General features: G+C 45.3%; 1 protein-coding gene across 3 annotated transcripts in view; it reads left to right on the top strand.

Annotated features, from left to right (window-relative positions):
* Positions 1-25,263, top strand: part of NEK8 (NIMA related kinase 8) — a 98,294-nt gene that overhangs the window by 48,203 nt on the left and 24,828 nt on the right. For all 3 annotated transcript variants that reach the window (XM_083172363.1, XM_083172362.1, XM_083172364.1), the window contains exons 8-14: positions 6,178-6,325; positions 6,847-6,923; positions 11,534-11,651; positions 13,721-13,871; positions 15,200-15,363; positions 17,001-17,159; positions 21,426-21,581. In XM_083172363.1, the coding sequence (XP_083028489.1) occupies positions 6,178-6,325; positions 6,847-6,923; positions 11,534-11,651; positions 13,721-13,871; positions 15,200-15,363; positions 17,001-17,159; positions 21,426-21,581 (973 nt within the window). The remainder of the gene's footprint in view (positions 1-6,177; positions 6,326-6,846; positions 6,924-11,533; positions 11,652-13,720; positions 13,872-15,199; positions 15,364-17,000; positions 17,160-21,425; positions 21,582-25,263) is intronic.

Below are 25,263 nucleotides of genomic sequence, written 5' to 3'. Positions count from 1 at the left end.
AGTTCGGTACGCCACCGCAGCTCAAAGTGACATTCCATTAACATTTTTTATCTTAGGAATACTTCTCATTGTGGGTTCTCCTATTTTTTATTTCATCCTTTTCCTATGATCTTTGAGACACACTTGGAATCAAGAACATCCAAACCCAAGAATATTCACAGGAGAAAATAGCCACACAGGAGAGGAAGACAAAGGGAAGTAACCTTCTCCACTTCTCCCCTCTTTTTCATTTCCCGAACCACAGGGAGCGCCCACGAGTGGATCTCCACACCCCTTCTATTACTGTCTTTATTCTGAGGTGAAATTGGGATACACCTTGAGAGATCCATCAGGCAGATCCCTCCAGATAGCGCCACGTTACCTTGCTCACTCTCCTCATCACTCCACTATTATACAGGGGGAGCAGCCTGTGGTGTCATTGCATTATTATTATACAGAGGGAGCAGTCTGTGGTGTCATGGCATTACTTTTATATTATACAGGGGGAGCAGCCTGTGGTGTCATGGCATTATTATTATACAGGGGGAGCAGCCTGTGGTGTCATGGCATAATGTCATGACACCACAGGCTGCTCCCCCTGTACAATAATAATGACACCCCAGGCTGCTCCCCCTGTATAATATAAAAGTAATGCCATGACACCACCACCAGATATATTGTTTTTTTATGTAACTTACTGTATTTTATCCCTCAGGCTCCTTTTACTGCTGCTGCTGCTGCGGCTCCAGTAATTTCAATTCCACTCTCTGCGCCGCGGCCTGTCCTGCTGCGGCCCCCCGACTCGGCCTGCCTTCCTTCCTCTCTGCAGACGCGTGGGTGGGAGGCCTCATCGTCATGACGTCCCCACCCAGCGTCTGCCACTGCCTCGATAAGAGGGAACAGGCTGCCGGGCCCTCCTCCACGTAGCCGTGGAGGCCGGCGGCCATGTTCCTGTGGCCGCAGACATCTTAAAAGACCACAGGAACATGGCCGCCGGCAGTGCAAAAAAAACCTCTCAAAAACGATCTAAAAAAAGAGAATAAAAGGTGATGGCTGGCGGCGGCTGCGCGGGCCACATGACGAGGTCTGTCGGGCCGGATTTGGCCCGCGGGCCTTGTGTTTGACACCCGTGCTCTACCTAATAGTAATGGTTTTGGACTAACAATTATACATAGTTAGAATCCGCATACTTACTGTGCAGGAGCAAATAGCTCTATAAGAAAGGTGTCTGCTTCCAGTGAGACAAGTCACAGGATCTAATCCTAGGGATGATTGCTAAGCAATGTATTTGTTTCAAATAATTGTTAATGTAAATAAATTTAGTGCAATGTAACAAGATCTACAAGTTGAAAAGATTTAGAAATATTTTCTGGATTGTTCTGCACCAATATTTATCTTGCCTCTGGAAACTGTGATGAACATACGCCACTGGTCAAGAGTACTAATGTATAGGCTCTCCTTGCCGGTAGAGAACTTTGCAAAGGTCCACAGATACTTTTGCAAGTGATTAAATATGGATGGTGGTCTACAAGCTACTGGGATTTACAGCTATTGACCCTGATACCCCCTGTGGAAGGGCAAGTTGTTAACAGAATTGTGCTCTCTAGAGCAGTGGTTCTTAAACTGTGGGTCCTGACCCCTAAGTGGGTCGCGACCATCTCTGCATGGGGTCGCAACTCCATGCTGCTGACCATCATCTCCCACATCATCATTACAAGTGTAACAGCATAGGAACACAATTTTCACTGTATTTACATTGTTTTATAGTGTTATAGTCTATCAGTGATCACCTCAAATAGGGATAAAACACAAATTATAGCATGGACCTAGTGTTGAGATATTTTTAATCGAACAATATGAGACCTATATTATAGGGTCCAAGTTTGACAAAGTAACAGTGGAACCTGCACCACCTGTATTATAGTAACAGTGAAATCTGTGCCACCTGTATAATAGTAACAGTGGAATCTGTGCCACCTGTATTATAATAAATTTAGAATCTATGCCATGTGTATTATAGTAATAGCATAGAGTGCGCCACCTGTATTATAGTAACCGCATAGAGTGCGCCACCTGTATTATAGTAACCGCATAGAGTTCGCCACCTGTATTACAGTAACAGCATAGAGTGCGCCACCTGTATTATAGTAACAGCATAGAGTGCGCCACCTGTATTACAGTAACAGCATAGAGTGCGCCACCTGTATTATAGTAACAGCATAGAGTGCGCCACCTGTATTATAGTAACAGCATAGAGTGCGCCACCGGTATTATAGTAACAGCATAGCGTGCGCCACCTGTATTATAGTAACAGCATAGAGTGCGCCACCTGTATTATAGTAACAGCATAGAGTGCGCCACCGGTATTATAGTAACAGCATAGCGTGCGACACCTGTATTATAGTAACAGCATAGAGTGCGCCACCTGTATTATAGTAACAGCATAGAGTGCGCCACCTGTATTACAGTAAACGCATAGAGTGCGCCACCTGTATTATAGTAACAGCATAGAGTGCGCCACCTGTATTATAGTAACAGCATAGAGTGCGCCACCGGTATTATAGTAACAGCATAGCGTGCGCCACCTGTATTATAGTAACAGCATAGAGTGCGCCACCTGTATTATAGTAACAGCATAGAGTGCGCCACCGGTATTATAGTAACAGCATAGCGTGCGCCACCTGTATTATAGTAACAGCATAGAGTGCGCCACCTGTATTATAGTAACAGCATAGAGTGCGCCACCTGTATTACAGTAAACGCATAGAGTGCGCCACCTGTATTATAGTAACAGCATAGAGTGCGCCACCTGTATTATAGTAACAGCATAGAGTGCGCCACCGGTATTATAGTAACAGCATAGCGTGCGCCACCTGTATTATAGTAACAGCATAGAGTGCGCCACCTGTATTATAGTAACAGCATAGAGTGCGCCACCGGTATTATAGTAACAGCATAGCGTGCGCCACCTGTATTATAGTAACAGCATAGAGTGCGCCACCTGTATTATAGTAACAGCATAGAGTGCGCCACCTGTATTATAGTAACAGCATAAAGTGCGCCACCTGTATTATAGTAACAGCATAGAGTGCGCCACCTGTGTTATAGTAACAGCATAGAGTGTGCCACCTGTATTATAGTAACAGCATAGAGTGCGCCACCTGTGTTATAGTAACAGCATAGAGTGCGCCACCTGTGTTATAGTAACAGCATAGAGTGCGCCACCTGTATTATAGTAACAGCATAGAATGCGCCACCTGTATTATAGTAACAGCATAGAGTGCTCCACCTGTGTTATAGTAACAGCATAGAGTGCGCCACCTTTGTTATAGCAACAGCATAGAGTGCGCCACCTGTGTTATAGTAACAGCATAGAGTGCACCACCTGTGTTATAGTAACAGCATAGAGTACGCCACCTGTGTTATAGTAACAGCATAGAGTGCGCCACCTATGTTATAGTAACAGCATAGAGTGCGCCACCTATGTTATAGTAACAGCATAGAGTGCGCCACTTGTATTATAGTAACCGCATAGAGTGCGCCACCTGTGTTATAGTAACCGCATAGAGTGCGCCACCTGTGTTATAGTAACCGCATAGAGTGCGCCACCTGTGTTATAGTAACCGCATAGAGTGCGCCATCTGTGTTCTAGTAACAGCATAGAGTGCGCCATCTGTGTTATAGTAACAGCATAGAGTGTGCCACCTGTGTTATAGTAACAGCATAGAGTGCGCCACCTGTGTTATAGTAACAGCATAGAGTGCGCCACCTGTGTTATAGTAACAGCATAGAGTGCGCCACCTGTGTTATAGTAACAGCATAGAGTGCGCCACCTGTATTATAGTACCCGCATAGAGTGCGACAACGGTTCATTAGCTATTATCATGCAATACACCTTACAAGAATAATCGAAATGTCAAGAAACCCTGTTATCAAACAGTGGCCTCTAATTACGGAAGCTACCACAGACATTCCCTCGCATATTACCCCTTGGCTCCAGAACGGGATTGATACGAAATCCCGGCGGTCAAAATCCCGACGCCGAAATCCCAACAAGGAGGGGACGTGGATCCGCCCCCAGCGGGCACGGTGCCTCGCTACGCTCGGCACACTAATTTATTCTCCCTCTGTGGGTGTTGGGGACACCCACAGAGGGACAAAGTGCCGGGAATTCGTCGGTCGGGATTCCGGCGTCGGGATTTTGACCGCCGGGATTTCAACTGCATCCCTCCAGAACATACCACAAACGAAACACCTGACCCTCGATCCAACCCTTAAGACATGGAAAAAATTTAGACAGTTAGAGTCTTTCAGTCCAAACCCCTCATTTCCAACACCCTTATTACTAAATCCCGACCTACCTCCCAATCCCCTCACGCGGTCACCGCTATCAGCTTGGTCCAAAGCTTGTATACTGAGGTTTACTCACCTGATCGGACAGGAAGGAGTCCATTCATTTTCCGACCTACAACAAACTTATGGTCTACCCACTAGCTCTTTCTGGGCCTATCTAAAAATATGACATTATATTACCAAGTTGCCTGCAGGCATTAGGGAATGGACTTTAGGCCCCCATACATTAGGGCGATTTGTCCTTAGGACAAGTCGCCCCCGACTTCCCCCTGAGCTTCCCCGGCTGCTCCCCGGGGGAGCTTGATTAGATTGGCACTTGATGTGCCATTTTTTACATGTGATAAATCGTCTCGATTTATCACATGTAAAAAACCCGGGGAGCAGGGGGGACTACAGAGCAGGGCTGCTGGTGGGAGCAGGGGGGGCTGGGGACGCTGCGGGGGACACAGGCGGCATAGAGCCGGGCAGAGGGAGCCGGGAGCTGTCAGTGCTAGAAAAAAAAGCCTATACAATGAATGGGCAGCCTGTGATTGGCTGAGCGCTCTCTCAGCCAATTGCTGACTGGCTGAGAGAGCGCTCAGCCAATCACAGGCCGCCCATTCATTGTATGGGCTTTTTTTTTTAAATTCAGTACTGACAGCTCCCGGCTCCCCCTGCCCGGCTCTATGCCGCCTGTGTCCCCCGCAGCGTCCCCAGCCCCCCCTGCTCCCTCCACCGCCGCGCCGCCCCACTAGGTCCCAAGTCGGGTGGTCGGACGTGCAGCAGGTCCGACCACCCGACGCAGATCCGATGCGCACGGGACCGCGCATCGGATCTGAGGGGACATCGAAACTAGCCGATTTTGGTCCGATTTCGGCCAGATCCGACTGATCTGGCCGAAATCTGACCAAAATCGGCTAGTGTATGGGGGCCTTTTGAATCACTGTGTCTCTCTGAGGGGCAGATTTATTAAGCTTGGAGAAGAGATAAACTTGAGATAAAGCGGAGAAAAGGTAAAAGGAGATAAAGCACCAGCCAATCAGCTGTGTTTGAAAAAGACAGTTGGGAGTTGATTGGCTGGTGCTTTATCTCCTTTTACCTTTTCTCCGCTTTATCTCTAGTTTCTCTCTTCTCCAAGCTTAATAAATCTGCCCCTGAGTCCCTACCACGACACCTAATTTCAATATTGTACAAACAGTGCCTTACTAGTTCCTCCCATTTATCAGGTACACCCTTCATATATGGTGGCACTGCCCCATAATAGCCGCTTTTTGGAAACAGGTTCACGACATCACTAAGGGTATCACAGGTCTGCCAATTCCAGAAAAACTCATGTCTACCTTTTCATGTGTCTACCGGTTTCATGCCGACATATTGACCCAGTCGACCTTTTAACTCTGTAGACCTATTGCATGTCGACCTTTTGGGTTAGACCTACTGACTATCTATCTAGACACTGTGGGGGAAATTTACTAAAGGAAATTTGTAAAAAATAGGTGTATTTGTATCCAGAAATACACTTATTTTTGACATTAACTATCCCGAAAATACGGCAATTTGTATTCGTATTGATAGCACATCAATACGAATACGAATTGCCGTATTTTCGGAATAGTAAATGTCAAAAATAAGTGTATTTCTGGATACAAATACACCTATTTTTTACAAATTTCCTTTAGTAAATTTCCCTCTGTAGATCTAAAAACCGGAACCAGCTGTCCTATAATGTTTGGCAAGCTGGTTCTTTGTACAAATGGTTGTTGCTCACCTCTTTTGATATTGTAGAACAAGAGATTCGAAAAACAAGCTTAAAATTAGTATTTTATTGTTTCTTGTAATATTTTGCTATTTTTTTGTAAATTCTAGGCACCCCCTATGGGAGCTGGTGCGCCTTCTCTCCCCGGTTCTATAGACCATGCTCAGCCTCAGTTCATCTCCCGTTTCCTGGAGGGCCAGTCTGGAGTCACCATCAAGCATGTGTCTTGTGGAGACCTTTTTACAGCTTGCTTAACAGGTATGAACATAACAGTCAATGAACGAGTTGTACTGTATCAAGCAGTGTAAAGCATGGGGATGTTGCCCATAGCAACCAATTTGGTTCTACCTTTTGTTTTATAGAATGTACTTGATCAATTCTACCTCAAAGCTGATTGGTCGCAATGGGCAATTTTTTCACTGGTTTAGCTCTCCATTATTTAAATAGCTCGATTCATCTTCCCCAATGTAACTTCTAATATTGAAGGGTCTCACTGATTTTTGTTCTCTTTTTCCGTGATGGTAAGTCCTATAACAACAAAGTATATAACTCAAATAACCTGTAAATGAAATATGTTCTGGTCATGGATAAGTGATACTTGTCTTGCTAATGGTCTCACTAGATTTGTGCAAGCCGTAGCCAGGATTTTCCTCACCGCTCCCTTGACAGTGCAAACATATTAGACAACTCATGGTTATCCTCTGCTGATTGGTTTACGTAGTACAGAAACATTAAACATGATTTTTTTATAAAGAGGTTTTTTTTTTGTTTGTCTCCAGACAGAGGCATCATTATGACATTTGGCAGTGGGAGCAATGGCTGCTTGGGACATGCCAATTTTAACGATGTCACTCAAGTAAGTTTATTAACTCTTATGCTTGAACTTTATCATATTGTAGATTTAGATGTCAACTACTAAAAATGTGCTCAATTTTAAATGAAAGGTCATTATGCAATAGGTTAGAAGCTGAACAAACTCTGAGGTTCCTTCTGCATCAATGTATTTGTGAACAGAAAGACTACTTAGTTTTAAAATAACCTAAATGGCATTAAGAAACCACCAGTGATATCAAATGGCAGATATGATCATGTTTGGCATATGGTTGCAGCCAAATTCTACACCTGCATTCACTGGGGGCATAAGTGGGGTATGTAACATCCAAAATATGTGGACATGGCACTGCCATTGAAAAGTGCATGTGGACGGGGTCTCTGGAATCTCATATAAAACCACTAGAACCATGGTTTTCTAATGCCATTTGGTAACTAGCCTTCGGACACTGAAGATGTCTACTTAATATTATGCAGTAGGTTACATTGGGCCGATTGTTTGGGTCCAAATTCAAGGTTTCACACTCGATGATCTGATCACTCCAGGAGGGGCAGGCAAGGGGGTGGCAACAGGGGAACGCCCAGTTTTTCATTGGCATCCCCATAAAAATGCTGGGCATTCCCCTGCTAACGCAGGTGTGGCAATACCTGATTGGGCCGGGTGCTGACATTATATAACATCAGCACCCGACCTGAATTCGGAAGTCTGGATATAGTGTGGCTCGCCACCGAGCCCGAAGCGTGGTGAGAGGACACGGAATACATGTAAGGTAATCCGCGTCCCCTCGCGGGGCTCGCCACGCTTCGGGCCGGTGGCGCGGGGCTTGCCACGCTTCGGGCTCATACTATATAAAATCAACTTCACACCGACGTGGATAGTGGGGGTATGAAAAGGTCGGGAGGACACGTTCAGCCGCCCCTCGCTGCGCTCACCACGCGTCGGGGTGGTGTGGATAGTGGGGGGGTGCCTAAATCTCATTGCATCTCATACAAATGTATAGCAAAGTCAATGGCATCGCACCCTATAAAATCGCATGCAAACGCATGCGATTTTGCGGTGCGATTGCATGCGATGCTATGCGATCGCGTCGCACCCGCGGGCAGAGTGCAGTGAATAAATTACATAGGAAAATCGCAGCGCACGCAAAATCCCATGCGATGCGATGCGATGCAATTTTCTTACGCAGAATCGCCCGCTAAGCAATTTGCGCCCTGCTACTACATCAGTACCGTATAGACTTACCTTTCAGACTGAATGCTGGAAAAGTCATTCGATGGTGAGCAACCATCGAATGATTTCTCCTGCTTGCAGCCACATGTGCGGGGATATGTTACCTATGTATCCCCTCGGATGCTAGTGAGGGGATTCACGCGGTGGCGGGGCATTCAGCCGAGCAGAGTTTACCTGTTTGCTGGGCTGTGAACATAAGTGGCCTAGCGAACTGGTCTGAATCAGGCCCATGGTGTTGATTTATGGAGTGAGCAGTTTCTTTGTTTCATCCCCAATAAGTAAAGCCAAGCTCCCATCCTTCTATTTTGCCGCCCTGAACATTGTTCTGTTGATGTCTGCTACAGAAGCTGACTCGTACATACAACCTCAATACGCCATGCGGTGCGAGAGGCCATGTCCCATGCAGCTGGATGCTCAGGAAGACTGTGCCTTATTCTAGTTCACTCCTTCTGATAAATTCCTTCTTAGATGGACAAAACCTTGTGCACTGCAGGTGGGGTAGATGTTACTTGTGCAGAGAGAATTAGATTTGGGTGGGGTTTTACTTCAAAGTGAGATCTATTGCAGTGTAAAAATAAAGCAGTCAGTATTTTCCCTGCACAGAAACAAAATAACTCACCCAAATCTAATTCTCTCTGCACACTTTACATCTGCCCCCCTGCAGTGCACATGGTTTTGACCATCTAAGAAGGATTTTGTCAGAAAGAGTGAACTAGAATAAGGCCCATTGTGCTGACAAATATGATATATGACACTTCTATATAATGTGCGACTGGAGTCTGTATGCCTGTTCAATATATACTGTAGATAACCCATTTCCGGATGATGGATCACTTGCATGTACAAGCCTTATAGTAAAATCGTATTTACCAACAATATTCATAATATTGCACAGCTTGTGTCCTCTTGTTCTGAAATGCAATCTATTTTGGAAGATACAAGCACTTTAACATCATTGTGTGTATTTGATTGTTTCAATCATGTCCTTTCTCTTCTCTCCTCTAAGCTGCTGAGTATGCCATGGTAAGCTTTCTTCTGAGGCCCAGCACCATCTGTGTGACCATTATTGATCAGTAGCCTCCTGCAGGTTATGGTCTCCAAACCTGAATTCAGTGCAATTTAAAATATTCAGTTTGCTTTCCCATCCCCTGTGCCTGTGCATCCGGGATTCCTATTACTTGCTGTACTACGATGTACATAGTCTGTATAATCATCCTACATCCTGCTTCCTGTTAGACATCTCGGTGCCCACCTCTATCGCCTGCAAATGCAGTTCCAATGTTATCTATTCTGGGAGTTCAACAAGCACTCATATGTGTTATCAGCAATAGGGCATACCTTGCCCTAGTCACTGATTGCAGAATGGGCACCAACACGGAACCTGGCTGCATGCTGCTCATTGTCAGCCTGAACACTATGTATTATTCAGAAGCATTCTGTGTGGAGCAGCAGCTAATACTTTGGCACCTGTAATTACCTGGTCTCCAATTCTTACGGCATAGTAACAACAATGACATACAGTAACAATAGACTGATAATTAGTTTTCCAGTGCACAAAATGTTAAGAAATACTCGGGGACATGTTTTATCTTTATAAAGTGTACTGCTTTTTTTTTTGGTACTTGTGTATTATCATGGCGCCCCCGATATTAAGTCGCACGTTTTTTCATCGCATCGCATGCCATACACCCGATGCACAGCGATGCGATGCGATTTAAGCCCCCTATACGATTTTAAATTGTATAAGCACCCTAATGGGTGCTTACAATGTTAAATGCACCCCCACGCCACCCCTAGTATAAACGTGAACCCGAAGCGTGGCGAGCGTGGAGTTGCTTTTATATAGTGTGGCGAGTGCAGCGAGCCACCGAGCCGGAAGCGTGGCGAGTGCACGCGTATTTCTTTACATGTATTACGCGTCCCCTCGCGGGGCTCGCTGCACTCGCTACGCTTCCGGCTCGGTGGCTCGCTCACGTTCATAGTGGGGGTGGCGTGGGGGTCCATTTAACATTGTAAGCCCCCATTAGGGTGCTTATACAATTTATAATCGCATCGCATTGTATGGCATTGTATGCCATACAATTTTAACATTGTATGACATCAGGGGACATCGCGGAACATCGCATCGCATGCCTTATGGTCTGCGATGCGATGGGCGCCGTGATAATACACAAGTACCATTTTTTTTTATTATTCACTTTCTTTTTTCTTGTGGATCATTGATGTATGTATGTATGTATGTATGTATAACATTACCAATGGACATGTAGGCCTGATGCATAGTAGGAAGTAACTGAGGCATAACATATATGAAACGTGCACAGAGAACAAATGAGTATATTTGCTGGTATACAGAGTAGTATTGTGCTGCATCACCAACCGCTATGTGTACACTTTGCGCCTGATTCTGAGGTACCACCTCTGCTTCGTTATGCTAAGATCACAGATGATAGTGATACATCCACATGCAGCGGTCTTGGAGCACTTTTAGGTGCGCCATTGGAACATAGTGTCCTGGGTGTACAGTTATGCCACTCTCTGCAACCCACCTGCAATACATCAAGCTAGCAATCCCGCTGTTAGCTCCCAGGAATGCCCACTGACATCCACTCTCCCTCTGGGTGTCCATGGGGTAACCCTCTGGATGCATGTGCAGTGTGGCTCATACACACGTGCAGACTTACAACGTTGGTAGTATTCATACGACATTGCCACTGTGCCCACCTCTGCATCAGGTGCTTTGTTTGTTACTAGTCCTCAGCATCCATGCACATTCACTTATACTAAACTAGGTGCAAAACATATGCCTATTGTATGTAACTGTGCATATCCTCAAGGGTGTGGTATGAGTGCCCGACAATCGGGATCTCGACAGTCAGTATTCCAGCATCGGAATCCCAACTGCCAGTGCCCCGGCAGGGGTGAGCACAAAGAAGCCCCTTGCCCCTCTCCAGAAGGAAGAATAGCCCCTGTCATTCGGGATCCCTCCTGTCGGAGCACCAGCAGTTGGGATTCCGATGTCGTCTTATACTGACTGTCGGGATCCCAATTGTCGGGCAGTCATCCAGCACCCATCCTGAAATGTCATTGCTGAATTCTATGTGGGAATGCACATAACAATCTAGTTACACCTTCATCCTGGGTGTAGATGAGTTCCAAATGGGTATTTCCTGTACTTGTGTACACTCCATTTTGGTGCATGCACAGTGTGTACTCATGTAACATACACTACACTGACTGGCGTATATTCTACTCTGCCTCAGCCCCGTATATTATACCTAATAATTGGCAGTAATTTGCTTTGTGGAAATCATGTAATGTCAGCACTATTTATAGGGATTTATCAGATTAGTGCATGTTTGTTCTGACATTATGCTTATGACTTCCTCTCCTTTCTCTCACAGCCCAAGATAGTTGAAGCTCTCCTGGGTTATGAGATAGTTCACGTGTCCTGCGGGGCTTCACATGTTCTCGCTGTTTCTAATGAGAAAGAAGTGTTTTCCTGGGGCCGCGGGGACAATGGTAAGACTTGTTCCCACTTCTCTTCTGTGTGACAATAGCTTTTTTGGCTAAAGAGCATTTGACACTGTTATTACATGCAGGCCTCTCTAGCTTATAATGTATGTGTCCCTTCATATCTGTACAGTCTTACAATGTGACTTGCAGGGTACAGTAGCTAGAACCACTACACAGGTAAAACTGGAACATCGAGGTCTGGTTCACACTAGTAACAGGATGTGTTTGTCATAGGTTCAAATGGAGAAAAATGGCCTTTATTGTCTCCTTGCACTTTTTTCAGAGAACTATAATTATCCCAATTAGGTGTTTTAGTAAAACCGCGTCATCAAGTTGTGTCCTCCCGAGAGTTTGCATGGCTCCAGCTTCTACAGTATAAGTGCCAAATATTACCATAGGTCAACGTGCTTCAGTACATCCAGGTGGTAACTAAATGGCCAACAGACAAGGTCTAGGTTGACAGTCAGTAGGTCGACACAAAAAAGTTGACATTGCCAAAAGGTTGAAATGCACCAATGTTGACTGACAAAAAGTCAACACACGTAGAAAAACAATTCACCATGGCAGTGGTCGACACCTGAAAAAGTTGTCATGTGTATGCTGACCTTCTGCATGCCAGCCTTTTGTTGTCAACTTACTGACTGTCGACCTAGACATTGTTTGTGAGATGATCCACACCCCTAAACATGATACAGTAAAGCCCCCAATGATTCAGAGATGGCCGCAATGTCGATGTTGTACGCTGTGGAGTGATATTTTACCACTGCCAATGTGCCATGATGGTTTTTGCGAAGACGGTTGCAATGTGGATTTATTCAGGAAAAGACAGAAGGGGACCTTTTGTGAGAGATAACTGGGAAATGGTGATTGCAACAGTCATCCCGTATGCAGTTACAAAGGTTCCGACCTCTTACTTCCTGCATCCATGATTCATAACCGTTGGGTTACTCAGACGGTCGCCTTTTTAACCTATCTGCATCTGATGGTTGTGTATTTGTAATGAAGAGGAGGGTCAGAGATGCCGCCAGTGGGTGTCGCAATAAAAATCTCAGTCTTCAACTTTTTCATATTTGTGCACAGTCACTGCATGTTTGGCAGCTGCGAAGGCATTAGCGTACTGTACATACCTGGATCAAGCCAGTAGAATACACATAGTGGCAGAGTTGGTCTGGGTCATGTAGGTAGAGCATAACAAGTGTGTCTGGCCCCTACAGGAGGTGTGAACAGCCACCACAGAGGCACATTAAAGAGCACATAGCCTGCAGACAACATACTTACTATAGCACATGGTCAGAGACCGGACCACCTGCCTGCAGCAACACACTGTTTGGGGACCACTGTAATATATGAACACCCCACATAGTGTGTGGCCCTTGAAATGATTAAACCATGTGGTCTGGATTAATTAATAACTGTTTTCAAGGGACATATCTACTTTGCGGTTCCTCTACATGGTATGGGCCTGATTCAGGTGGTTGCACTTGCTATCACTTCTGCTTACATAGAAGTAGCAGTGATCGCACTAATCTGGCAATGCAGCAGGAGGACACACACCTCTTGCTGCCTTATTTATCCATACGACGTCGTAGGGCGCAGCTTCATATCATCTCCTACACCATCAACCGGCTGCGTGATCCATGGGTCGCACAAGCCGGCCACCGCAGAAGCTACCAAGAGGACAGGAAATATCGGTCCTCTGAGGGAGATCACGACCTCATTCCTCCCCTGCAACCGGGGCAACATGCCTCTATTTTGAGAAATGTAGGCCGACAACGGCCTCCAAACAGTCAATTACTGTACTCAAAAACATTTGACATTATGTGAATGTCAACATTCTGAATGTTGACAGTTTACACCATACCCTTTTTAATAAGCAAGAATTTCACATTAAATATTTTTAACTCATGGGAACTTGGTCTGACCTGGAAAATAGACATGGGAGCCTCGTTCTGTATGCAGGAGCAGCTCTGCAGGGTACAGTTTCTGCTACCCTTGGCCATCGTGAGTAATATATTGTTTGTAAATGATTAGATGCATCTCTTTTACCTATAAATGTCTTTCTCTCCTCACCACAGGGAGGCTGGGTCTGGGCAATCAGGAATCCCACAACTCACCCCAGCAGGTAGTCATCCCACAGGAGTATGAACCCCTGAGAGTTGTGTGTGGCATTGACAGTTCTATGATTCTTACAGTGGGACATCAGGTCCTGGCCTGTGGCAATAACAGGTTTGTATGCGCTGGGTGATAGCAATTCATTCCGTTTTTACAAGACATTTGCTTTTGCTGGGTTCATGCAGATTAATCTGTAAAAGCAGCCCTGTGAGGTTGTGTTTTCCAGTATTTGGTAATCTGGCTCAAAAAAACATACAATGTAGATGAAACAACATTCTTTATGAATGAGAGATCAGCAAAAGGTCAGCATAATTTACTGTACTGGGAGGGATGTTACTTCATTGCCAGTTATGCCCCATACACACTAGAGGATATAGTAATAGATATCACTCAGGTTTTTTGAGCAATATTTTTTACTTCTAGTGTGTACATTCAATATTGTTAATGAGACATGCCCCCATGCATCGTTAACGACCCTCCCCTCCCTCCCCTCGGCTGAGCGTGTAGGTCTATTTGGCTATATAGCCACCGACCCGCATGTTCAGCAGGTACCATTGACGTCTCTGAACCATATAATTTACCGATCTTCTTTAGTGTGTGCACGCAATATCAGCCACCCACTACCGCGGCCAATATTGTTGAATATATCAGCCGTGGATGGTATCATATAGTGGGACCGATTCTGGAATGCTTGTAGCAATTTGATTATGGCCCCAGCCCTGATGGTCGGGGGTTTGCGCATGTGCAAACCCCAACAACAAGCAGCGTGGAGAGGGAGCAGGAAACGCTGGGCGCGTCAGATGCCCGCCCCGTCTTCATTGTAGCGCTCGTAAATAAATGTACATTTTCACTGATTTGTATTTGCGAAGGCAGTTGAAATCATGTGACCATCGAATGATTTCTACTGCTAGCGGATGCATGCACATCTCCTCGCATGGGACCGAGGACATTTGGTGGCGGGGGTGGGGGTATTCGGGCGGCGGCGTCTTAGGCTTTCGCAGCTTACTGAGCCAACCGGTGTATGGGGCTTCCGAGTCTCAAATGACATATATTAGTATCTTAGTATGTATTTTGACATTAAAAACAACACTTGCAGAATAAAGGTATATTTCATTTTTATAGTTTTTTTTATGAATAATATTTTTATTATTATTTACAAAATGTCACTATGTTACACAGCACTGACAGTATGTAGATACAGCTGACCAGGAATAATCCTATCTACTAAAACAATAGATTCTTATTGTACTGCTTAAAGAACTTTCTAGGCCTCATACTATTTAGTCTAATAGTTAGTCCTCAGTGCATTTATCTGCACTGTACAAATACCTTGTTGTCCACAGTGAGTCAATATGGCAGCTTTCATAATGTTTTTTTTTCCAGTGATACCACTGTCACTACGAATAAATACAAGGCAAACTGTATCTCTTTGATGTGACCAGGTTTAACAAGCTGGGCCTAGATCATATTGTATCTGCTAGTGAGCCCCCTCCCGAGGACCAAGTGGAAGAGGCCTACACCTTCACTCCAGTGCAGTCAGCACCTCTGAACAAAGAGGCCATCCTGTGTGCTGATGTGGGCACCTCCCATTCTGCAGTGGTTATGGGTGAGTTGATACTGGGGTAGACAAGAGGAGCTATTGTATGCAGAAATGTGTAGGAAAAGTGAGAGAAATCCACGTTTACAATAAGATTTGCTGTTTGTACTCACCTGAATAGCCAACATTCATGTACTTCAGAATACAAGGAAAGTTTTTCACTGAGACTTTCTAAAGCTAACATTTGTGTTGACATGCTGTCGCCTATGCAAACACACAGGGATGTGTGAGGAGGGTGAGGGAACACTGTAAATAAACTAGTAATGTTTTAGCTAGTTCTGGGTAGGCATTAGAGAGAAAGACACGTGAAATCACAAGAATACCTGATCACTTTATTTGCGTGTACAATAAGACCACCTACCCTATACCTCTAGAGCAGTGAGGGCTAACCTTGACGCTCCAGCTGTTGTTGAACTACATATCCCAGCATGCCCTGCATCAGTTTTAGCTTGGCCAAATAGTAAAACTGTAGCAGGGCATGCTGGGATGTGTAGTTCAACAACAGCTGGAGTGTCAAGGTTAGCCATCGCTGCCCTAGAGCAAATGTCCACTTCACGGCCTTTAGCTGTGCTTCCATAAAATGAGTCTGCTATATATCTATATTTTTGGGTTAGTGCAAATTCAGAAATGGCTAAATTACATTTGTGCAAAAACAAGTCTCACCGCTTTGCTGCAAGTGTTGAAAACTTGTTATCCGGCACCTATGTAGCCTACTCGTAGACCATTTGCTATTTTAGGTCAGCATTAGCAATGTAAGCGCCATGTTTCTCTATGTACACAGCTGAAGGAGGTTACAGTCCCCGAAATAGGCAGTGACATGCCTGTGCTTTTTCACTCCCCATTACCTGCTCCAAGTGTTAGGCTGGTGCATTGCAAAATGTGCAATATGTAACTGTGTTTATTACACACTATAACCGTGATTCTAAGTCATATGCAAGTGCAAAACTTGACGCATCTTGCAATATTCTGCAGACAGTTCTGTTGCGTCAACATACATAGCATGGCATAATACAGTATATCTGGACAGATAATCTTACTACCCTATATCTTACCTTAATTCAAATCCTGACCCTAATACCCTAACACTAATAACCAGACTCCTCATACCCCTTTCAGACCACACTCTCAAACCAGGTTATTGCCAGGTCGTTACATCACCAACCCGGGTCGAAGTGCAGTGTGAAAGGGCCGCCCCGAGTCGAGCAACCTGGGATTTCAACCCTGCTCACAACCAGGGTTGAACACGGCTCTGACCCGGGTCGAGGTGCAGTGTGAATGGGTGACCCAGGTCCCGTTCACAGCTTTGGAGGAGGCAACGCGGTCAGCTCTAAGAGCTGCCTCCTCCCCCGCCACCGATGATGCGCTGCTACTCAGCCCCGCCCCTGTGTGACATCACCGACCTGGCAATAAGCCAGGACGGACACAGAGCTTTCAGCCCGCAAATGCTGGGTCACTCCTGGGATGGACATGTGTCCTAATCCCGGATGCGACCTGAAAGCGATGTAACCCAAACTCCTATTCAAATTCTAAACCGTAATAACCTCACCCTAAAAGAGCAGACTAGATGGGCCAAATTATTCTTATCTGCTGTCAAATGTTATGTTTCTATCCTAATTTTACTTGCATTTCTGCTTCCTCTCTACCAGCCCTGGGTCATTGTTACACCTTTGGCAGCAATCAGCATGGACAGTTGGGGACCAGCGCTCACCGACACAGTAGAATTCCCTATCTTGTGAGCGCACAACAGGAGCTAAAGGTGACAATGGTGGCTTGTGGTGATGCCTTCACAGTAGCTGTTTGTACAGGTGAGCCCTATAGTGTGTAGAGTGCAGCAGCCATTACATTTACTGCACCCATAGATTGCAGACTTGAGGAACTTCCGAACACAACATTTATTTTTATTTGTCTTAGAGAGGCAAACATGTGATCAACAAGAGTGTACGCAATAATAAAAATGCAACGTTTCTTGTACTTCAACACTGCAAGGCACTTATTTTGTATGTGTGTGTGTTTGAATTGATTTAAGAGGGGATTATTGACAACAAAAAGGGGCTATAACATATAAACCTATTTGTTACCAGACATAGATTTACTTACAGAGGTGTTCATATGTCACTCATTTATAACTTTGGATATAGTCGGGGGAGACGGAGAGAGCACTGATCGCTGAGTCGATGTGATCCCCCGGCGCTGGTCGCGGCGTTCCCCGGCTGGAGAGCAAGGAGGGGGGAGACGGATGGCGCCCACAGTCACGGCGCCCAGATGACTATACTATGCCGCCGGCATGAGGCCCTGCTGCCGGTCCCTCGTGCCAGCGGGACTCCCAACCGCCGCAGCAGAGACGGAGACCTAAAATGTTACATCCAGCCGCCGCAGCAGAGAAGGAGTCCCGGCCCCAGTGGAGGATCCGGGCCTACAGAAGAGGACCCTGGCCTGCAGTGGATGATCCCGGCACTGCGGCGGAGACTCCAGGCAGACCCGGTGGTGGCCGGGGATGGTCGCATCACGTGGAGCTCCGATCTCCCATCCCCGGCCTCCGGAGCAGCGTGGCGGCAGAGAGGAGGACGCGGCCGGTGGGAGCAGAGCAGAGGAGAGCGGAGAAGGCGGTCGGAGGTGACCTGCGGCAGGAGAGGCTCCATTACCCCCGGCCTCCGGAGCAGCGTGGCGGCAGCGGTGGGCAGAGAGGAGGAGGCGGCGGCCGGTGGGAGCAGAGCAGAGGAGAGCGGAGGAGGCGGTCGGAGGTGACCTGCGGCGGGAGAGGGAGAGAAGTGAGCACCATGTCCCCCGTGTCCCCACGGCGCAGGATGCGGCGGCACCCGGCCAGAGGCGGACAGAGCTGTGCTCCCGCCTGCAGCACCATCGATCGAGCACCAGCACCATCGAGCAGCACTGCGGGCCCCCCCCCAGCAGCACCATCGGGCAGCGCGGCCCCCCCACCCGCAGTACCATCTTCTCCCCCCCCTGGCAGCAACACACCACCGGCAGCACCATTTGAACATTTGTCCGGGGAACCCCCCCCCCCCCAGAAACAACTTCAGGATCAGAAGATCCCCCGCACACTGCATTGGGGGAATATGGCTGAACAAGGCAGTTTGGGGGCAGGGCAGGTCTCCACATCACATCAGTCTGGCAGGATCCCCCCCAGACAGGCCGCACCGGCCCCGGGTAACTCTGCAGGATCCCCAAACCCTCCACCCCCCTCCCTGACTGACTCTACCCCGGCCTCACTGACTCTTTCTGCCCCCTCCCCCCGCCACCATCACCACCACCACCTCCCACAGGAAGATACAAGTTGGCGCCGCAAATGGCTGCCTAGGATCTGTGCACTCAGCCATATGTAACCCCGTGTCCCCTATGTGATAACTGTACTGTCTCTGCTGTAATTGCAATGTTTGTGCTCATACTGTTACTGCTACCTTCCACAGCTACTTCAGCGACCAGTGGCGCCACGGATGGCTGCCTAGGCGCTGTGCTGATCGGCGGGCTGCGTCCCCCACATGTAATGTCTCAATGTAATGTATGTAATGCCCCCACCCCCCCTTTTTCATCCCTGCTGATGCTGCACTGTATATCCACAAAAAATTCCTAGTGTGCGCAAGCACACATGGCCAATAAAGTTGATTCTATTCTATTCTATTAGTATATAGAACTATAACTGGAATTTTGTAGTCTGCACTTTTTACTTACATATTTATTTATTTTTGTTCAATGCACATTTCTAACAAATTTACAATAATAAAACCTAGATGGTCATGTAACCTTTAACACCTATGGAAGTATTAGTGTATAGTACAGTATATTTTCCCTGAGGCTCGGTATAGCATATCTAGAAATAAGTACACTTATTCCACTGCTTACAGAACGTGCTATGTAGCTGTTTATGAGTACCGCCATTTTCCAATAGTTCAGTCATTGATGCCCATTTTGTCAACGCAGATTATTGGGGGACACTTGTGTTTATTAAGCAGATCATTCATAAATAAAGCTTGCGTAATCTAATTCTCAAACATTAATAACTAACAAGTGTACATACATTTTTTTAGAGGATAACCTCTAAAGCTTCATACACACTAGACGAGATATTAAAAAATACCACTCAGAAGGATCCTTCTGAGCGATATCTATTACTATCTTATCTATTGTGTACACACAATATCGTTAATGATGCGCGCTTCCGTGCATCGTTAACGTCCTGCATGTACAGTCGAGAGAGGTCTTCGATAACGACAGCCATGCTGCAGCATGGCCCCCACCCCCCCTGTTGCTCACCTCTCCACCAGCATCGGCAAGTCCGTATGCACTAACTGATGAAGGCACCAGTCCGCCACCAATATTTATTTATTTACAGTTTCTTATATAGCGCAGCAGATTCCATTGCACTTTACAATAGTAGACAGTGATAAAACAAACTGGGTAACAACAGACAGACTTGGAGGTAGGAGGGCCCTGCTGCAAGCTTACAATCCATAGGGACATAGGAGGAAAACACAAGGACAGGCACCAGTAATAGCATAGCTTGTAGGTCCAGAAGGGAAGCTATATAATACATAAGTGCCTCAGTGGGTTATGTGTGTGGAACGTAAATATGATAGGTTTGCCTGAAGAGGTGAGTTTTCAGGGAACACTTGAAAGTTTGGAGGCTAGTGGAGAGTCTTATTGTGGGTGGAAGAGCATTCCATAGGGTGGGAGCAAGTCCTGTAATAGTGAATGGGAGCTAGTGACGACGGGTATCTTCTAGTGTGCATGAGGCTTAAGGAGGAGGACAGAAATTTTTTTTTGAATTTGTCACACTATATTTCAATTTTATAACATTTTCTGACTTTAACTGTCTGTAAATACCCAGTTTGTTGTATCACTGTCTCCTACTGTAAAGCGCAATGGAATATACTGCGCTATATACGAAACTGTTAATAAATAACTGTTCACATGTAGCACTACAAGTGCCAGTATGTCCAAGCCTACATCATTAATCAATCAATTAACATAACCATATTATTTCCTTGTGAATTAACTCAAACATAATATTGCCCCCTTAAAATGTATTGTTCTTGTCCATTTAATAAACATTTGTTATAATTTAGTATTACATTACATCTAGTCCTATTCATTATTCATGATGGTCACCTTAATACATATATTGAATATGTCTCTATATTATGTGTTGGACAGATACATAGAAATCTCGCTGTCCAGAGACATCTTCTGGTGGTACGTCCTTTTAAACCTGCTGCACACAGTCAGTGATTAAAGGTGCCCACACACTAGAACGATTTTTTGGCCGATTGTCCGATTTTCGATAAATCGTCCGATATATCGTACAATATTTACCGATAATCGGTCGAAAATCGTCCGATGCGGGCTCCCATGGATCTTTAGCTGAATCTTCTGATCTTACCTGCTGCACAAAAGATCAGAAGATTTAACAAAAGATCCATAGGAACGCACACAGGATCTTAAGAAAAATCTTTGGTAAAGATGTGCGCTTGCCTGAAATCTTTGGTCCAGGGCGGACCAAAGATTTGAAGGCTAATTTATGCGCACATCTTAAGATCGCAGATCTTTCTAGTGTGTGGGCACCTGTACATTAAGCTATAGATCTAGTGATATGTACAGTTTGTCATTTGTCAGGGATGTGTTCTAGATCTTATCATGAAGAGCAAGCGATTACTAAAAATGTTGCCACCATTATATTTTCCCTTGTTGCCTACATCAGTGTAAGCTATTGCTCTCAACTGTCAGGCCCAAAATAAGGAATGTTCCTTTTCTACCTATAATCCTCTCCCATTGCCTGTTCACAGGACTCTGCTCACATACTGCATGTACTTTCTATAATATGTTCTGTTCAGCTGTGAGATCTATATGGACAATCCTGGGACGTATGTGTGAAAATAAACAAATGCAGTGTTTTGACAAGTGTATTGCCGCATTCTCTTGGTGTTTTTCTGAGCTTTTATGTTGTTACACTTGAGTGAAAGGTCTGTTAAGGGATAATCTTTGAGCAGTGAATGCTGTTTACTTTAGGTGGCTGTATGGTAATCCCCCACTAACAATTGTAGGCACTGTCTCCGCAGATGGCCAAGTCTTCACCTGGGGAAAAGGAGCCAGAGGACGATTAGGACGCAGGGATGAGGGAATTGGGACACCTAAAATGGTCCAGCTGGAGGACCACCCCTATACTGTGACTTCAGTGGCATGTTGCCATGGCAACACACTTTTAGCAGTAAAACGTAAGTATGCCACAAGTGTGCAAATATATTTTTATGAAGGGCCAAGGTCCTGCATGGATATTTCACCTATGCCAGCTTTCCTGACAAGGACATTGATTGCTATGGCTGCTTCCACAAATCCGTTCATCCTATTTCTATGCCATCCTCTGCATTAAGAACTGACCATGAATAGGATGCCAGCTACAGTCCAATGGACGTGGTCTTAAACTATGTATAGAATGAAGGACTTTACACTGACATTTCAGACATGTGGGCATGCACCTCTGGTAGAATCTTATACCGCTGGGTATTTGTAGCCCAGTGCGAGATCCGTACAAAGCTCCTCAAACAAGGTCCTCTCTCCCTGTGATTTATTTTTCCCACAGGAGTGCTGTAAGGTGTATTGGTTCCCACATTTGATCACATATATGCAATATTTTTACACATAAAACAGTGTTCTGCTACCAGTGATGATCCAGCCAAACTCTTTGCCCCTCTGACATTTTTCTGGGCCTAGTTACTTATCATGAATCAGTCTAGTATCCTCTAAAGCTGAGTACACATATATACAATCCCTGTTTCTTGCAACCATTCAGCCGACCGTACTCCCGTTGGACCGTCCACAAACAACAGCCGACACGCGCGTACACACCTGTACAATTTTACTTGCGACGTCTGATGTACTCCCGTCCAAACAGTCGCAAGAAAAAGATTGTACCACCGTACACACTGTCTCGATTTGGGCTATTGACATGTCACATGTGACCAAAATTATCATAATGGGCTGGGTTAGGGCATAATTATAGCAGTCACCCTTTTACCTATTAAAAAAAAAAAATCGGTGTGGGGTCCCCCCCAGAGCCGTAACCAGCACCAGGCTGAAAGAGCCGGGGCTGGTATTAAAAAATCAGGAAACCCGACAAATAGGGCTTCGCTGATTTTTTAAAACCAGCTCCAGGCTCCAGGTCCGGGGCTGGTTCCCAAAATACGGGGGACAAAATGACCAGGGGTATTTTAAGAACCAGCCCCAGGCCAAACCAGCCAGCAGGGTAATGCCACAGCCGGGGGACACTTATTATATAAGGTCCCACGGCCAAAGCATTCAGCCCTCTGACCGGTCAGCCTGGCCATGGGTCCTGGGGGAGTGGGGACCCCCCAATAAAGGGGTCCCCCCCCCCTCCAGGACTTACCTGACCAGGCTGAAGCCTGGTGCTGTCCCCGGTGGCCCTGTGCGGTGGCCACCGGGCTGATTCAGTGTAAAAAATAGATGAAAAACCTATTGTCTTTTCCTGTGGAACTATGAGTCCCAGCAAGCCTCCCCCCGCATGCTGGGACTTGGAAAACCACAAGTCCCAGCATGCGGGGCATTAAAGGACCCGCTGGCACTTGTAGTTCCACAGAAAAAAAGATTTAACAATAGACTAGCGCTATAAGAAAACCAAATAAATGTATCTGGAATATGAAGCAGGATTCTGCAACAGAAATCTTCCTGATGTTATAAATGATAAGAACTTACAATGAAATTCTATCAGGTGTTCACGTAATGGTTTCTTTAGTAATAGCTTCAGGGTAGCAGGGAATGGACGGCATGAAATCAACTTACATTTGCGTTCTGTCTCGCGTTCATAACAAAGGTTTCTTTTACCAATGGACGCCAGATGACAGGTAACAGGAAAATTTATTCACAAGGAGTAATCCACATGGATCCATACGATAAAAAGTAGAAGTTTAAAAAAAGTCCAAAGAAGCAGTCAGTAGCTGGAACAGACGTGCGGCGGCTTCTCCCGTAGTGACAGGCGTGCTGCAGAAACGCCGGCAGGGGAGATCCGTGTGATGCCGCTGTGTGGAGTCCGGCTTGCTGATGCTGCTGAGCGGTCTAATCAACGCGTTTCGGATATTACCATATATCCTTTTTCAAGATGTGCCGCTGTGGAGACCGGAGGTGCTTTTAAGGAGGATCTGTCAGGTCACATGTTCTCAGATCCAGCCTCTATATTCGAACCTAGCCCGGCTTCAAACTTTAGAGAATATTTCTATCTATCTAAAGTGCATGATGAATTTAAAATACATATATCAAATGCATATTAAAATACATATTAAAAATTACATATTAAAAAAGGGGACATAAAATTCATACAGGTGGCTAAAATGTATAAAAACAATCATATTTATACAAAGTGAAAAAAGGAACAATTTGCACAATAAAAACTAGCAGCATATATACATTATAGCAAAGTTTATAATTGCACTTGTAATTGTTACAGTCTGACTGATATAGTGACTCATATGAAGCCGGACATTTGTAAGAGAAAAGACACAAATAAAGGGGGACATGGTTAGTATTGTACAAAAATTACCATATCCCACCACCCACCATACATGGTGTTTATATAAGCCATTTATACTCATAGTCAGCATTTAATCCTTTTGGGACCATAGTATTTAATGTAAAAATGCATTTCATTTCTGTCTTGGCTAGACATTCTTCAATGTCATTTTTTCTCCAGTCAGATTTGCACAGTTTAATGCCACAGAAAGATTTGAGACCCCTGATGTCACAATTGTGCTTCTCCTTGAAATGTAATGAAACGCTATGTAGTTCATAGCCCTTCTTGACATTGCGGACATGTTCTGCTAGGCGGTCCTTAAGATGTCTACTGGTCCGCCCAACATACTGCTCCCCGCAATGACATTCTAGAAGGTACACAACGTTTTTGGAGTTGCACGTGATGAAGTCGTTTATAGTAAACTTCTCATTGTTAGTATTGGACATATACTCCATGATTTTTGGTGGAGTTTTACACCCTTTACACATAGAGCAAGAGCCGCAGCGGTAGAAACCCTTAGACAATACCCTGGTAGTTCTTTTGGGTACAGTTTGAGCACTCCTAACCAGGATATTGCTAAGGTTATCCGCCCTGCGGTACACAAACTTAGGCCGACATCCTATATATTCTTTCAAAATAGGATCCCTAGTAAGGACTCCCCAGTGTTTAACAATGAGTTTCTCAAGCTGTTTGTGCTGAGAAGTGTACTTGGTGATAAAACGTACTTCTTTGCTTTCTGGCTTAATGATTTTGTCGGTTGAGACAGAATCATGGTTTTTGTTATATGCTTCATCAATCCAAGTGGGGTTATAGCCTTTCTGACAAAAATTTCCTTTCATAATTTCAGCTTGCGTCTCATAATCACTGGTATTGGTGCAATTCCTTCTAAGTCTATAGAATTGACTAGAAGGAATGCTCTTTATCCAGTTAGCATGGTGATTACTCCTGCTACTTATATATGAGCAGCAGTCAGTAGGCTTAGTATAGTTTTTTGTGCAAATTTTTAAATTATCAACAAAAATAGTAAGGTCAAGGAAATTAACAGTGAGGGGGCTAATGGTATAAGTTAGATCGATATTTTGATCATTATTATTTAAATACAGACAAAAGTCATTCAAGGCCTCTTGACCCCCCCTCCAGACGAACAGGAGGTCATCTATGTATCTGACCCATAGCACCAGGCTGGCACTCCAGGGGTGGTTGGACCAAACTTGTTGGTCCTCCCACCTTGCCATGAATAAATTAGCATAGCTGGGTGCCAGCCTGGTGCCCATAGCAGTTCCTGCCGTCTGGAGGTAAAAGTCACCCTCGTACCAAAAGAAATTGTTATTCAAAATCATGGCGATACCTTCTAGAATGAAATCCTTTTTTATGCC

This window comes from Crinia signifera, chromosome 2, assembly GCF_055691185.1.
Source record: "Crinia signifera chromosome 2, ASM5569118v1, whole genome shotgun sequence".
Lineage (NCBI taxonomy): Eukaryota > Metazoa > Chordata > Amphibia > Anura > Myobatrachidae > Crinia > Crinia signifera.
Note: the sequence above shows the minus strand (reverse complement) of the source record. Positions and strands in the feature narration are given on the sequence as shown.